Genomic DNA, 13,259 nt, shown 5'->3' on the forward strand with positions numbered 1-13,259 from the left:
ATAAAAGGTCACCTCCCTTTGGGCAGCCACCTTCTGCCTGGTCTGCTTTCCCCCCTCACCAACAGCTGTAGGACAGGTCTGGATGAGTTCCCTGGGGACTTCACCTCCCTCTGGCAGGCTGGCACTGTTCCCAGGGCAGTCTGGGAGTGCAGCACCAGCTGTCCCATGTCTGGCTGTAGCTGGCTGTCCCTTTGGCTGGAACAGCAGCTCCCAGGTTGTTCTGGATGTGCTGATGGCAGAGCTGCTGTGTCACACTGGGGCGAGGGATCAGTGGCTCCCTTGGTGTGAACACAGCACATGTCTATCAGCACTAGAGCCACACTGCTGCCTTTTCTCCCTCTTTTTAGGTTCAGGCAACTTTGTCAGGAAACAGCAAATTGCATCCACATATAAGCAGGGATCTCTTAGAAACATGGAATGAATCCCTGAGATTCCTTGAGACCAGCAAGTCCAGCCAAGTTCCCCCAGCACTGCCAGGGCCACCACTACCCCTGTTCCCAAGTGCCACATCTATGTGCCTTTTAAATCTCTCCAGGGATTGGGACTCAGTCACTGCCCTGGGCAGCTGTGCCAGCTTTCAGTGAAAATTCATATCCAATCTAAACCTTCCCTGGCACAACTTGAGGCCATTTCCTTCTTGTCCTATCACTTGTTCTTGTCTGCTCTTCATAGAACAGGATCTATATAAACTAGTAATGTACACGTGTATTTTGACATATATATGTGTCCCAAAGGAGTACTTGTGGGTTTTGTACCAAGAGGGGCTTGTGAAACCTGTGTTCGCTCTTTAAAACAACCTGAAATTAAAAACTGTTTTCTTCAATGTGTTAGGACTGGAGACTTCATTAGGAATTTCAAATAGGAATTTGAAAATTAAAGTCCTATCAGGGGTTTCCTGCAGCAGTGAATTGACCACGTTACAAGGCAAGTCGGTTTTAATTTGCATGTATTGACAAAAGTGCCACAAAATTTGAAATTCCATTTGTCCCTTTGCAAATTGATAAAAAAAAAAAAAATCATGATACAGAAATCTATTCATACACAGCATGATACTTGTACAGGTAAGACATTTGTACATCCACTGAACCTCAGGTGATCCACCTCAGCTTGAAGCACTCAGGGAAATGCTGATTATTATTTTTTCGTTTTTTATTTTCCATTTTCAGTGCTGAACATTCGTTCCTAGAAAAAGAATAAACAAAGCATGGCTGGGTAAGAGTTTGGGAATGCTGCAAGGAGTTGCCAGTCTCCAAATGCCTAGATCAGGTATACTAAGTATTTCTTACCCAGAAAACACAGTTTGATGAATCCCGTGTGAAAGCCTCTCCACAATCTGACATAAGACTGACAGCAGATCTGCTCGCTCTTAGTGCCTCCAAGTACAAACATGATTTATTTCTAGCTCACTACCTGCAGATTATTTGTGTCTTGTACTGCTGCTGACAGCTCAGAATCAGATTTGAGGGACTTCTCACTTTGACAGTTATCCTGAGGAGCTGTCAGTCCTGCAGCCTCAAACTGCAGGTGTGGCTCACACCTGGCAGGAATTCCTTCTTGGCATGCAGCGAAGCTTACCAAGCTGACTGAATTGAGGTGGCCTATCTACATAACCTGTCAAAAGACCTGACCAGACTTGCTTAATCCTCAGCCACACCAGGCTGGCTGCAGTACACAGGAGCAGTGTGATACCTACCTTTAACATCCTCTCCAGCTTAACTGCATCTGCAGCAAATCTCCTGATCCCATCAGAGAGCTTTTCCACAGCCATTTGGTCTTCGTTGTGGTGCCAGCGGAATGCCTTCTCATCCAGGTGGATTTTCTCAAGATCACACGCCTGAGCTGTGCAGGAGAAGTAGAAAAAGAAACAGACCAGGTGATCAGATTCTTACCAAATTCAGACTTCTTAAAATTCTCTTGAGCTCTGACCATTTCTAAGTGTTGGAAAAATTTTAAATTGAGTATGACTTGCTGCAGGAGCAGAATCTGGGATGTGAGACTGAAAGTGCTCCTGATCTGGCTGGAGGAGAACAAAGAGGAAAAAGAAGAAGGTAGCCTAACAAATCAGTTTATCTCAACACAGTGTTTGTGTGTGTCATTATCTTGTACCTGCTGCTGAATGGCACAGCACTTCCAGGCCTATTTTAAGGAATTGTGCAACCACCCTGCAGCAGTGAGACATTCTAAGCAAATATTCTGAACAATCAGGGCTTTGATTATTTGGCAAAAACTAACAAAAGCTCGCTTGATAGCAGGCTCCCAGGCCAGCAACAGCCTGTGGGCAGCAACCCATGGCTACAGCTGTGCACAAAACTGCTTTCTGAGATGTCAACCAGCATTTTAATGAGGCTGCAGAAAAGGGAGAGTATCACAGAATCCTTAAATGATTTGGGTGGAAAGGAACCTAAAAGCCCATTCAGTTTCACTCCCTGACCACAGGCAGGGACACCTTCCACTATCCCAGATTTCTCCAAGCCCTATCCAATCTGACCTTGAAGTAGTGTAATGGGAACAAGGAGTCCAAACCATTATGGCACAGTGTCACCAGATCAAATCACTCAGTTTTGTCTGATTTGTTCCTGATTTCTGGAGGGAAAACACCTCCTGGCATGTCTAGAGATTAAGATGAAACCAAGTTTGGCATCTTTGCTACTGTTCAGTAAAATTTCATCCTGAGCATGTGCAGATTAACTTTCCTCTACTCTCCCTGTGCCATGGGGAGAGGTGCATAGTATGGAAGCACACTCCAAACCATTGCAATCCAATTGGTGCTCAGTGTGTCAGCAATTGTAGCAGTGATATTGCACTGAGGCTACAGCCTTTCCTTCTGAGGCTACAATATTTCCTCTTGGAAATTTGCTTTATCCCTAAAGCAGGATAGCAGCAAGCACCACAGCATTGACCAGAACCCCAGACTCAATATTGCAGAAGTAAGGAAGACTGAATAAGCCCTCAGGAGTGGACTCACCCTCTTTGACACTGAGTGTGGGAGTTAACTTGACGTGCTCTTTGCTGAGCTCTGCCAGGAGCTTGGGTGAAATGGTGAGATAGTCACAGCCCGTGAGCGCTTTGATCTGGCCTGTGTTGCGAAATGAGGCGCCCATCACGATGGTTTTGTAGCCAAACTTTTTGTAGTAGTTATAGATCTTGGTGACACTCTTCACTCCTACAAGTAGAAACCAGAAACTTTATTGAAAGTGATTATTTAGAACATGCTCAAACCTGGCATTTTGCCTTAAGAGGATTTTTACAAGTAAACTGAATGAGCAGCTGTGTTAAATCTGTGCTCACCTGGATCCTCTGAAGGCTCATAGGTTTTCTTGTCTCCATTTGCAACATACCAGTCCAGGATCCGTCCCACGAACGGGGAAATCAGAGTAACTCCAGCTTCAGCACAGGCAACAGCCTGGGCAAAGGAGAACAGCAAGGTCATGTTGCAGTGAATCCCATACTCGGCCTCCAGAACCCTGCAGACACAGGCTGGCTTAGAACAGCACTTTGCTCACCTACGGAATTCATATTCAGGAATGAGCAGCTAAGTTCAAACTACGAATTCCTTGAGTTAATTTAGGAATGGGATGCACTCAGTAAGCTTTAAAGTTGTCAGCTAACAGCAAATGTTTTGTGCTGTCAAACTCTGCTTTATTAATGCTGTTCCTCTGGCCAAATGCAGCCAGCTTAGCAGGGTATTTCAGGAAACTGTGGCCTGGCCCTTGTATGAAGAAACTTTCCCTATTTCAACAGCAAGCTGTGGCAGAGCACCTTCTGTGCTCGTGACAGACTTCCTCATGCCGTGCTTTCGGCACTGCTGTTTATTCAAGTGAAGAATGCAATGTCAGTGCCTGTGGACAGGCAGGAGTATGCCATGAATCAGCACACCAGGCACACACAGCCTTACCTGCCAGCCTGGATTCCTTCCCACGTTGAAGAGAGCTTGATGAGAATCCGATCTTTACCAACTCCTACTTCCTTGTAGAGGTCGATGAGGCGCCTGGCCCTTTGAATCATTCCTTCCTTATCAAAAGACAACCTTTGAGGCAAGAGCAGGACTGTTTAAAATTAGTTTACTTTTGCTTTTAAAATTCTCTTCCCCAGGGCCCCATGGAAAAACATTGTCCTGTTTTATCAGCATTTACGTGCCAACAGCAGGTTTGTGTTCTCAGATCCCTCCTAGACTGTCAGCCCTTCAAGAAAGAAGCTTCTTATAATTAATTCAGAAGCTGAGTGTTAACAAAAATTGGCACTGAGCAAGTTAACAACCAAGTGCTGTGCGAGTCTTGGAAAAAACTGTTCAAACGCATCTCTTACTAAATTGAGCAGCTATTATCACATAGAAGAGCATGAGCAAAACTACAACTGGAAGTGTGAGGTTTCCCTTGCTTGAGCAGCAACAGGAATATTATGAAAATGCAAGGTCAGTGCTACTTGTTTTTGTTACAGAGTTCTAGTCAAACTAAGGGAAATCCACACTCTTAAATATTAATAATGTAAGTCCTGCTAGTCTTCTAGGGGAGAAAGATTTTTTTTTTCCTCCAACTCACACAAGGTCACTTTTTGTAGTTACAAATATCCAGGGTAACCAGAGGAAAAAGAACCAACCTAGCATCTACTTCTGTGGACACACGGCCAGGTATCCTCTTCAGGATTTCAGCTCCAAATAATACAAAAAGTTTGTCAGATGCATTTTTGATCTGCTCCTCTTCAGACCTGAAAACCACAAAGAGCTAAAGTATTTATGGGGGTAAAAAAAAGGTGAGTTTTCACTTTGCTGTGGATTTGAAGATCAAATTTCACAGCCCATTTAACATTAAATTCCAGAGTTCAAATGAGCCACTTCTGTCCTGCCAGCAAGCTTAGCCTTTGGACACTCCTTCCTGTAGTGCTGTTGTTTTCCTGAGCAAGGAGGGGCAGGTGTGAGCTGGGAAATTGGGATGCACTTCTTAAAAGCACATCTGGAATGGGGTTAAGGAATTTTTCTCTTGAGTGTTGAGGCCTTTTGGGGCAGGAGGAGACAAACCCACAATTACATGATGGGGAAACCCCAGTAGGTTGCTTGTGAATAAATAAGGCACTTTAAATATAGGTCTGCTGAGATTAAACCCCTCTTTACTTACCCACCAAGCTTCTTCCCGTAGGCAACAGCATCATCCACAAGCTTCTGGTATGCCGGCATCTGAGCAGCAGCAAGGATCAGGGAGGGGTTTGTGGTGGCATCCAGGGGCTTGTACTCATCTATGGCTAAGGAAAGAAAACCAGCCTGTTTGAAACAGCCAGCCAGACTGAGAAATCACAAGGATTTTGCTCAACCAGGTGAGAATGTTAATGCTTGTTAATGACAGAGCACATCAGCACCGAGTGGTGTTTAAACACTGCCTGAAGGCTGGTTTGTGCCAGAGCACAGAACAACTGGGCCGCAGTCACAACATCCAGCAAACTTTAAAGTTTATAAACTACAGAAATTGCCCAAGAGTATAAACCTGTAAAAGTGATGGATGGAGAGAAGTAGTACTAATTTCCAAACTTCCTCCCAACCAGCATAGCTGAGCTCCAGGAATCACAGAAGGGAATAAAGAACAGGGGACCTTCCCTTCAAACAGTCAGAAATTCAGGCTTTTGTTTGTGTCCAACTGATGGAGCCTGGACAGTGAGGCTCCTGCACCTTTTCTTAGTGCTTTTAAACCTTTTCCAAACCGTTGCAGTTTCTCAGTATCTGCTCTTCTCACTTCCTTGTCCTACCAGGAAGACACTTGACCATTGGTCTTACCCTAAGCCCTGGACTACGCCTGTTCCAGGTGTGATGCCAGGTTTTGCTCCAGCAGGCTGTGGCATACATTGTCTGGCTGTAATCACAGCCTGGCACCAGGACAAATAGGGCAGAGTCTCTGCAAGCCATTCAGCAGTTTCAACAATGCAGTTAAAATGTAAAAAAAAAACCCAAAATCTCTGTTACCAGCCTCTTCTCCTTGGCATTTCTGCACAGCGATGAAACCTCAAGTCAGAGAGAACAACTGTACTAAAAATAAGCCTTGTTTTTCCATAGATCCCTCCCAGACAATGATCAGGATCTTGGAGAGAGGTCCACTCCATACAAACAGGTCCTTCAGAACCCTGCTTGTGGGTACTGCTTAAAGCAGAGCAGCACATCAGTGAAACTCTGTTCTGTACTGACACCTACAAACACCACGGAACCAACAACAGCAGCAACCACCTTCACCTCCACCAATGTTTAACCTGCCAGGAGTGAGCCAGGTAAGGCTCTTGCCTTGTTACAACTCTAAGGATAACCCCCAGGTGATAAAAGCAGCCCAAAAAACAACTTGGGGATGTCCTGAGCAGGGCCAGGAGCTGGACTCGATGATCCCTGTGGGATATTCGACAATCCTTACTGCTGCCTGCACACAAACACCACCTTGGCCATCCTGGAGGTTTGTTTTTTTCCTGTGTCTGAGCTGTTGCCACCCCTTTGCTCTCTTCACCTTAAGTTTAGTACTCTTAAGACATTTGACAGTGGCCATTTAAGATTGCTTACTGTTACACCATCAGGATTAGGCAAGCAATGGAGGGATTACTGCAGGCCTGGGTGAGGAAAGGACAGGATAGGATTGAAGGTCTGCTCTACACAGCCCAGAGACACCCAGGGAGGGAATTCTTGGCTCTGATGGACAGAGCAGGCTCCCTGTCCATGCTGGGCCAGGCAGTGACAGCTTGGGAACAAGTGGCTTTTTAACGAAGGCCACCTCCCTTTCTCAGAAAGGAGTGTGCTGGCTCATTCTCAGGAGATAAGGGAAACAAAACCACTGGCTTTATTTTTACAGAATCCTGTAATGACTGGGTTGGAAGCTACTTTTAAAATTGTCCAGTTCCACTCCCTACCACGGGCAGTGACACCCTCCATTGGACCGGGTTTCCCTTGTCGTGAGTTTGGAAAAAACCCGAACAAGTCCCAGACCTAGACAGGTCACTGGAAGAAAACCCGAATTCATTAGCACAGCAGAGCCTGGCTCTTCTTCCTGCCAGCACGCAGAGCTGAACGTGGTGGTCAGGGCACACTCGAGGGAGGGCAAACTGGGAGATCACGGCAGGGTCTGGAAAACGTCCTGCCTGGGCGGGATCTGCCCTGGCACGGGGACCAAGGCGCCGCCACCGAGCGCCTTCCCCCGCCCCCCCCTGCGCCCGCAGGGTGGTTCGCTCCCCCCAGCGCGCGCCCCCTCGGCCGGGCGCGCCCACTCTCCGTGAAGGGGGGCGGGAGAGGGGGCTAAGGAGAAGGTGCGGTGACAGGATCCCCTCGCGCCGCCTCTCACCGTTGAAGTCCCCGGTGTCGGCCACCACCGTGGTGTGGTGCTTGAGCTGGTCCAGCGCCGACTCCATCTTCTGCCGCTTCACGGGGGACACCGACATGTCCGCGGCTGTGGGGGCTCGCGCGCCTATAAGGGACAGTGCGTGCCCGGAGGGGACCGACCTGCGCGCGCACCCGCGGCCCGCGCGCTCCCGCCGCCAATCCCAGCCCGGCTGGGCGGCAGCGGCCAATCAGCAGCGCGGACACAAGTCGGACGCGGCCGGGAGGGGCCGAGGCGGGGCAGCGGGAGAGAGAAAGATTCTGATTGGCTGGTTCGTGGGCCTGGCGGTCGGGGTGGGTGGTCGCCTTGGCAACCCTGGCGCCGCCGCTGTCACCAGCGGAGCGTGCCCGGGGGTCTCCCGGCCTCAGCATCTCCCGGCCCCGGCATCTCCGGTCCCCAGGACCCCTCGGGGGTCTTCCCCACGGCCGGCACGGCGCCCGGCCCTCCCCCAAGCCACCCGTCCCTCATGGCCGCGCGGGGCCCGGGCGCCGCCGGTGCCGCAAGATGGCGGCGGGCAGGCCCTGAGCGGGGCGGCCGTGAGGGAAGGCTCGGAGCCGCGCCGGTGCTGCCCCGCGGCAGAGCTCAGCGCTCTGGGCTCCCTCCTCTGCCCCAAAGTTCGAAACGGCCACAGCTCCAGCCGCTGAGAGAGCCCCCGACCCAGCACGGCAGGTGTTTTGGGCTCTTGGTTTGTCTAAACTTCATTTAGGCTGCAGAGGAGGTGGTCTTGTTAGTGTTGTTGTTTCCCTGAGACAGATGGCCGGGTTGGAGAATCTGTAGTTTGGCTGTGTCATGGGGTTTTGCTGTTCCCTCCCTGTATTGTTCCACTTGGGACAGCTGCCACAGAAGTTCCCCTTCCTGATAGGCAAGAATGTGCTTTTTGTACCTTTTCATTCTTTGCCCAGCCCAAGAAAGGACAATGTAAAGAAGCTTGAGGTTTAAGTCCCGTTTCAGTTCTGACTGTGTAGGATACAGGTTCGTACTGTCTCTGGTTTCTTTGCCAAGGAATAGGAGAACCTCTCTTGTGAGTCATGGAATCACAGATTCCCAGCCTGGGTTGGGTTGGAAGGGACTTTAAAGACCATCCAGTTCCACCCCCTGCCATGGACAGGGACACCTTCCACTAGACCAGACAAGGAGTTCAGCTCACAGCTTTTCTGGTACTTAATTCTTATCACATGCGAGATTTTCACCTCTGTTTTTAAAACACAGCTATCCAGGCTATAACATCCTTCCTGTTGAATGTCAGTCCCCAAACCCAAAAGGAAATATGTGGTTTCAGACATTTTGCTGAGTTTCTGAGACTCTCAGTGGCAAACCATTATGAAAACCCAGTTAAAGAGACGGAGATGGATTTATAAGTATAACTTAGCTATTTTAATAACTCTTGTACAGTGCATGGTTATATCATTGTCTCCTTCGCTCAGTTACATCAATGTACAGTACTTTATAGCAGTGTCTGCAGGCAGTATAAACAGAACAGATGCACAGCTCAGTCACATGGAAATTTGTAAAAGTGACCTCTGCAATAAGGTCTGCTGAGATATCTGTTTTAGGAAATGCTCCTGTGGCTCCCAGCTTTACAGAGCTGTCGTGTACACTCCTGTTGGAATCCCAGGTAAATGTAATTCTCTGTGATTTTTCTTTCCTCTATGCCCCAGGACTAGAAGGTGGTGTGTCCTAGCTCAACATTTCTTTTTATTTTCATTTTAGAAACCTTTTTGCCTCCTGTGCTTGCCATCCTGCTTCCTTTCTCCACCCTAATCCAGAGCCAGGGCTTCTCAGGAGGATTGTCCTCTTCATCCCTCCCTGACAAGGTGAGTGCCCATCTCAGATCCCAGCAGGGCTGTGACTAAACCCAGGATCCTCCTCCCCTGCCTGCACCCTAATTCTGCTGGTGCCAGCAGTGCCCTCTTTCAAATGAAGAAAGCAGATTATCCATTGGAGACACTTAAGAATAAAGCCAGAACTGAGGTGCACTGGTGTTGTCAGATTTAGACACAAGTTCCCCAGGTGCTGTTTTAAAGCTTTTTCCATTAAATGTGCAAGGACAGGCACAAATTTGGGCAAAGACTCAGCTCGTGCTGAGGGAGAAAACCCAACTGTCATTGGGCTGTGGGCAACTCTGGAGCTGTGTTTGCTTCACTGCTTTGCAATCAGGTTGGTCTGTCAGTTAAATAGAGATAGAAATGCAATGTGCCAGACTTGCTGTGGACAGGAACTACGCTGCTTGCTTGAGTTTTGAGACTGTGAGTAAATTTGGGAAGTGTAATCACTAATTCTGCCTCTAGGGAGAGAGATTTTCCTCACCCCTATTTACAGATTGTTATATACAAATGCACATAACTTTATGAAGGAAAACAGGAAGTCAAGAGCATTGTGCCCATTTATGTGTCAGCATTTCAGCTGATTTTTGCAGTGAAAACGTGAAGGTGGGGGATGAGTGACCAACACCCCAGGAAGGGCTGTGGGTGTGCCTGGGTTGGGAGCAAATGGTCAGGGCTTATCGTGTCCTGGTTTGAGGCTGGATTTGGCAACACCACAACATTCCAGTGCAGGATCAGTGCCCCAGGGAAGGGCTGCACAGCTGCCCTGAGCCCCTGCCTCTGCATCAGCAGCGGTGGGCAGGTGGAACTCGCCTATTTCCACATTCAGATCCCTTTGTCTGTCACTCCTGCTCGTTTCTAGGCACTGAGAGCTCATTTCAGCTGTTCAGAGGCAGCACTAACTGGTCCAGGGATTTAAGGAAGCAGCCAGACTTTGGGAATGTGTGTTGCCATTCTAGCCTTGTCCAATGAGGGGGCACAGGGGGATGGGAGGAGGACAGGGAGTTGTCACCAGGCCTGGGCTCGTGGGCAGCAGGGGACACCTGCACTGAGGAGGAAATGGAAATGGGGCTGCCTTAGGTTGCCCAGGGAGGTCGTGACTCCCCATCCCTGGAAGTGTCCAAGGCCAGGCTGGACAGGATTTGGAACAACTTGGGCTTGTGGAAGGCGTCTCTGCCCACGGCAGGGGGGTGGAACAGGATGAGCTTTAATGTCCTTTCCTTAAACCCAAACCACTGCAGGGTTCCAAAGCCTCATTCCCGTGGGGCAGGCTCCAGGCCTTGAGGCTGGCCTCTCCTGTGCTGCGTGCCACGCCTGCTCTGCCAGCGAGGGGGTTGGAGCAGGGACAGCCCTCGGAGAAAAGCTCTGGGAGTCTTTGTTTGAATCCAGCCCTTGTCTACATTCAGCCCCGTGTGAATCCTGCTCTGATCGCATGCACGGAAAATTTCAGTATAAAATATATAGTTATAAAAAAAATACTTCATGCAAAATTAAAACACCTTTCCCAGTGGGACATGGTCTTATTGTCAACCCTTCCCAACAGTGTTCAAGGAATTGTCACTCTGATGGCAGCTGGACCCCAAGGGGAGCTCTGCTGCCTCCGGCCCGGGCCGGGAATCATTGCTTTCATTCCCTTTTTTTCTGCACTACTTAGGGCTAAGAGCTGAAATAAAGCAGAGAGACTTTAATTAGCAGAATCAATCCTTTCCTGGCGGCGCTTCATGATTTCTTGGAGCTCTGACTCTCCTCTGCTTTTCTGGAATGGAAACAAAACAGGAAGTTTGGATTTGAACTTGAAGCTGTAGTTAAATTACAGTATTTAATGAATGCTGCAGGAGTAGAGCTAGTTGCAGAGGGATAGCTGGTATCAGTAAAAAGCAGATGAATTAGTGGAAACAGGGGATCTTATGGATTTGGGGCCATTTTGCTTAAAAGACACTTCAGAATTTTTAGGTGTGTTTTATTGCTGGTGTGGGTTTTGGTTGTGTTGGGTTTTGTTCATTTTTTTTTCCAGCTGCTTTTCTTAAAATGGCTGTTTCATGAACTGTCTGACACTGCTGGTGTCCATTCACCCCCACAGCCCCCCATTCCAGCAGGAGTTATCCAAAAAAGCACTTACCTCCAGCTGGTTTTTCTCCACCGTGATCTTGCTGTACACTCTGTTTCCCTCATCACCACACACCTTCTTCAGCTCCTCTCTGTTGAGGGAGAAGAGCTGAGCTCCGGTGAGGATGCCCAGGTGTTCCACGGTCCTGGGGAGACACAAAGTGGGGAGATGATGGTTGTGCTGCACGTGGCCTCGTGCCAGAGGTGAGGAGTGGAGGGAGGAGGGAGATGGGAGGCTGGGAGCTGCACTGGGACCATATCACAGGGCCTGGGGCTGTGCCAGGGTGCCAGCTGTGATTCCAGTGGCATGTCAGGCTGTGGGTTTAGTTCCTTAATTATTTTTCTCCAAGAAAATGTTTATAAAAGAGGAAGGGAGTGAGTTTGGGCTCTGAACATCCTGGTTATAGAGCCTGGGTTGAATAGGGTTGAAATCTAATTTGCAGCACAGGCTCTGTGTAAATCCAAGTGACTTGTCCCAGGTGAGATGGTGCCAGCGGCCTCCCCTGCTCTTCTCCAGGGAAGGACAAGCATTTCTCGAGGTAATAGAGCAAATCTTACTCTTTGCTGAATGACTTGGCCTCCAGCCAGGCTTTGACTTCTTCAGTGCTGGATTCAATGGTGAGGGGTACAAAAACTTGCTGAGGCTTTTCCACTTTGAAATTCCTGTGGGGAGGCTGAATTTTATTGTTTGTGATCTTCTTCAGCAGCTCGTCATTCAGCTCATCCATTTGGTGAATAAGTTCTGTAGAAACAGGTGGGGAATGAAATCAGTTCTTCAGTCACAAATCCCATGAAATGAATGTGTTTGTGGGGAAACTGTAAGGAAAATGGGGATCTGGCTCAGCATTTTTATTAGCTTTGGTAATACAGACCAGTAAAGTGCTTACTTTTGTGTTTTAGTTTTAAAGAACAAGCTTAAGCGCTCTGTTGGAGCAATAGGGTGAGCAATGACATTTGGACCTTCAGAATACCATCAGGAACAAACGTGTACAGGGAGATCACTGTGGTTTTGGAGGCTGGAGGGCCCTGGAGGATCTCCCCTTTCCCCCCAAACCAAGAGTCTCCCTTCAGCTTTTGAAACCTCACTTTTTCTTTGGGAGAAACTGGGATTTCTGCAGTTCTTCTGCAGGATGAATCTCTGCAGGAGAGGAGGAATCACAAAATCCCAGCCGAGGGATCTAAAAAGCTGCTTTATGGTTTCTTGCAGCATGACTGGGGAGAGAACCTCACTTTCACCTGTTTTGTGAACAAATTTATAGTGGGACAAGTTGTTTCTCATGTTTCTAACTCATCCTATTCCTGTTGCTCCATTCAAAGGACATAAAACCCCTCAACACCCACCAGCTCCTGCTCAGGTGTGCTCAGGGGTCTAAACCTGATCTGACACTCTTTGCTCCCAGAAATGCTCTCAAGTGGTGGCAAGGCACAGGGTCCCGTTCCCTGAGGGCTGGTGTTGGGGTTTTGCTTCTGTTTGTCATTTTCTGGGTTTGAATTATTTAGTTCCCTTTGGGCTGGTGAAATAAGGGAACTGCCCTGCAGACTTCACAGCAAGAGAGGAAAATCCCAGCCCTTGTGAGGCAGCAGAGGTCAGGGGGATGGACTCTGCGTTTCCGAGAACCACGTTCCCATTTTCCTGTACCCCTGTGCTGCCATTTATTTTCCTTCCATCACCCCTTGGCTGTTGCCTGATATGGAAGGACAGATCTGTGAGAATCTACAATTGAGAGTTGGGATTGAGACCTTTTCAGTCCTCTCAGCTACTTCTAGTCAGTAATTTGCTTTTCCCAGAGCTCCAGGCTTTGCTCTACAGCAGAACAGAAGTGGCAGGAAGCACAAACTGGGAGCGAGCAACACACTCATGATGAGATGAGCTTGAAGGTCCCTTCCAGCCCAGGCCATCCTGTGATTCTATGAAAACTCCAGTGACACTTCATCACTTTCCCCATGAAACTCCTGAGGACTGTGGAGAATAACTCAGTGTTATGAACAGAGTCAT

General features: G+C 48.5%; 2 protein-coding genes and 1 long non-coding RNA gene across 3 annotated transcripts; 1 reads left to right on the plus strand and 2 right to left on the minus strand.

Moving 5' to 3' along the window:
- Window positions 1-920: 920 nt before the first annotated feature.
- TALDO1 (transaldolase 1) lies at window positions 921-7,542 on the minus strand. Its single transcript, XM_015630126.3, has 8 exons — window positions 7,299-7,542; window positions 5,112-5,235; window positions 4,597-4,704; window positions 3,896-4,027; window positions 3,289-3,464; window positions 2,966-3,163; window positions 1,694-1,839; window positions 921-1,182 (listed from the first exon to the last, which is right to left on the minus strand). The coding sequence occupies exons 1-8, from the start codon at window positions 7,393-7,395 to the stop codon at window positions 1,150-1,152; spliced, it is 1,014 nt and encodes a 337-aa protein (XP_015485612.1). The 5' UTR covers window positions 7,396-7,542; the 3' UTR covers window positions 921-1,149.
- On the plus strand, window positions 5,219-9,179 carry LOC107205583. Its single transcript, XR_004497854.1, has 3 exons — window positions 5,219-5,307; window positions 6,038-6,246; window positions 9,045-9,179. It is a non-coding gene; the product is annotated as an uncharacterized LOC107205583 (long non-coding RNA).
- A 1,468-nt stretch (window positions 9,180-10,647) lies between these two features.
- Window positions 10,648-12,046, minus strand: LOC107205581 (epidermal growth factor receptor kinase substrate 8-like protein 2). The gene is made up of 3 exons (XM_015630133.3): window positions 11,822-12,046; window positions 11,277-11,409; window positions 10,648-10,913 (listed from the first exon to the last, which is right to left on the minus strand). The coding sequence occupies exons 1-3, from the start codon at window positions 11,989-11,991 to the stop codon at window positions 10,842-10,844; spliced, it is 375 nt and encodes a 124-aa protein (XP_015485619.1). The 5' UTR covers window positions 11,992-12,046; the 3' UTR covers window positions 10,648-10,841.
- Window positions 12,047-13,259: the final 1,213 nt, after the last annotated feature.

Source organism: Parus major, chromosome 5 (assembly GCF_001522545.3).
Source record: "Parus major isolate Abel chromosome 5, Parus_major1.1, whole genome shotgun sequence".
In the NCBI taxonomy this organism is placed as follows: domain Eukaryota; kingdom Metazoa; phylum Chordata; class Aves; order Passeriformes; family Paridae; genus Parus; species Parus major.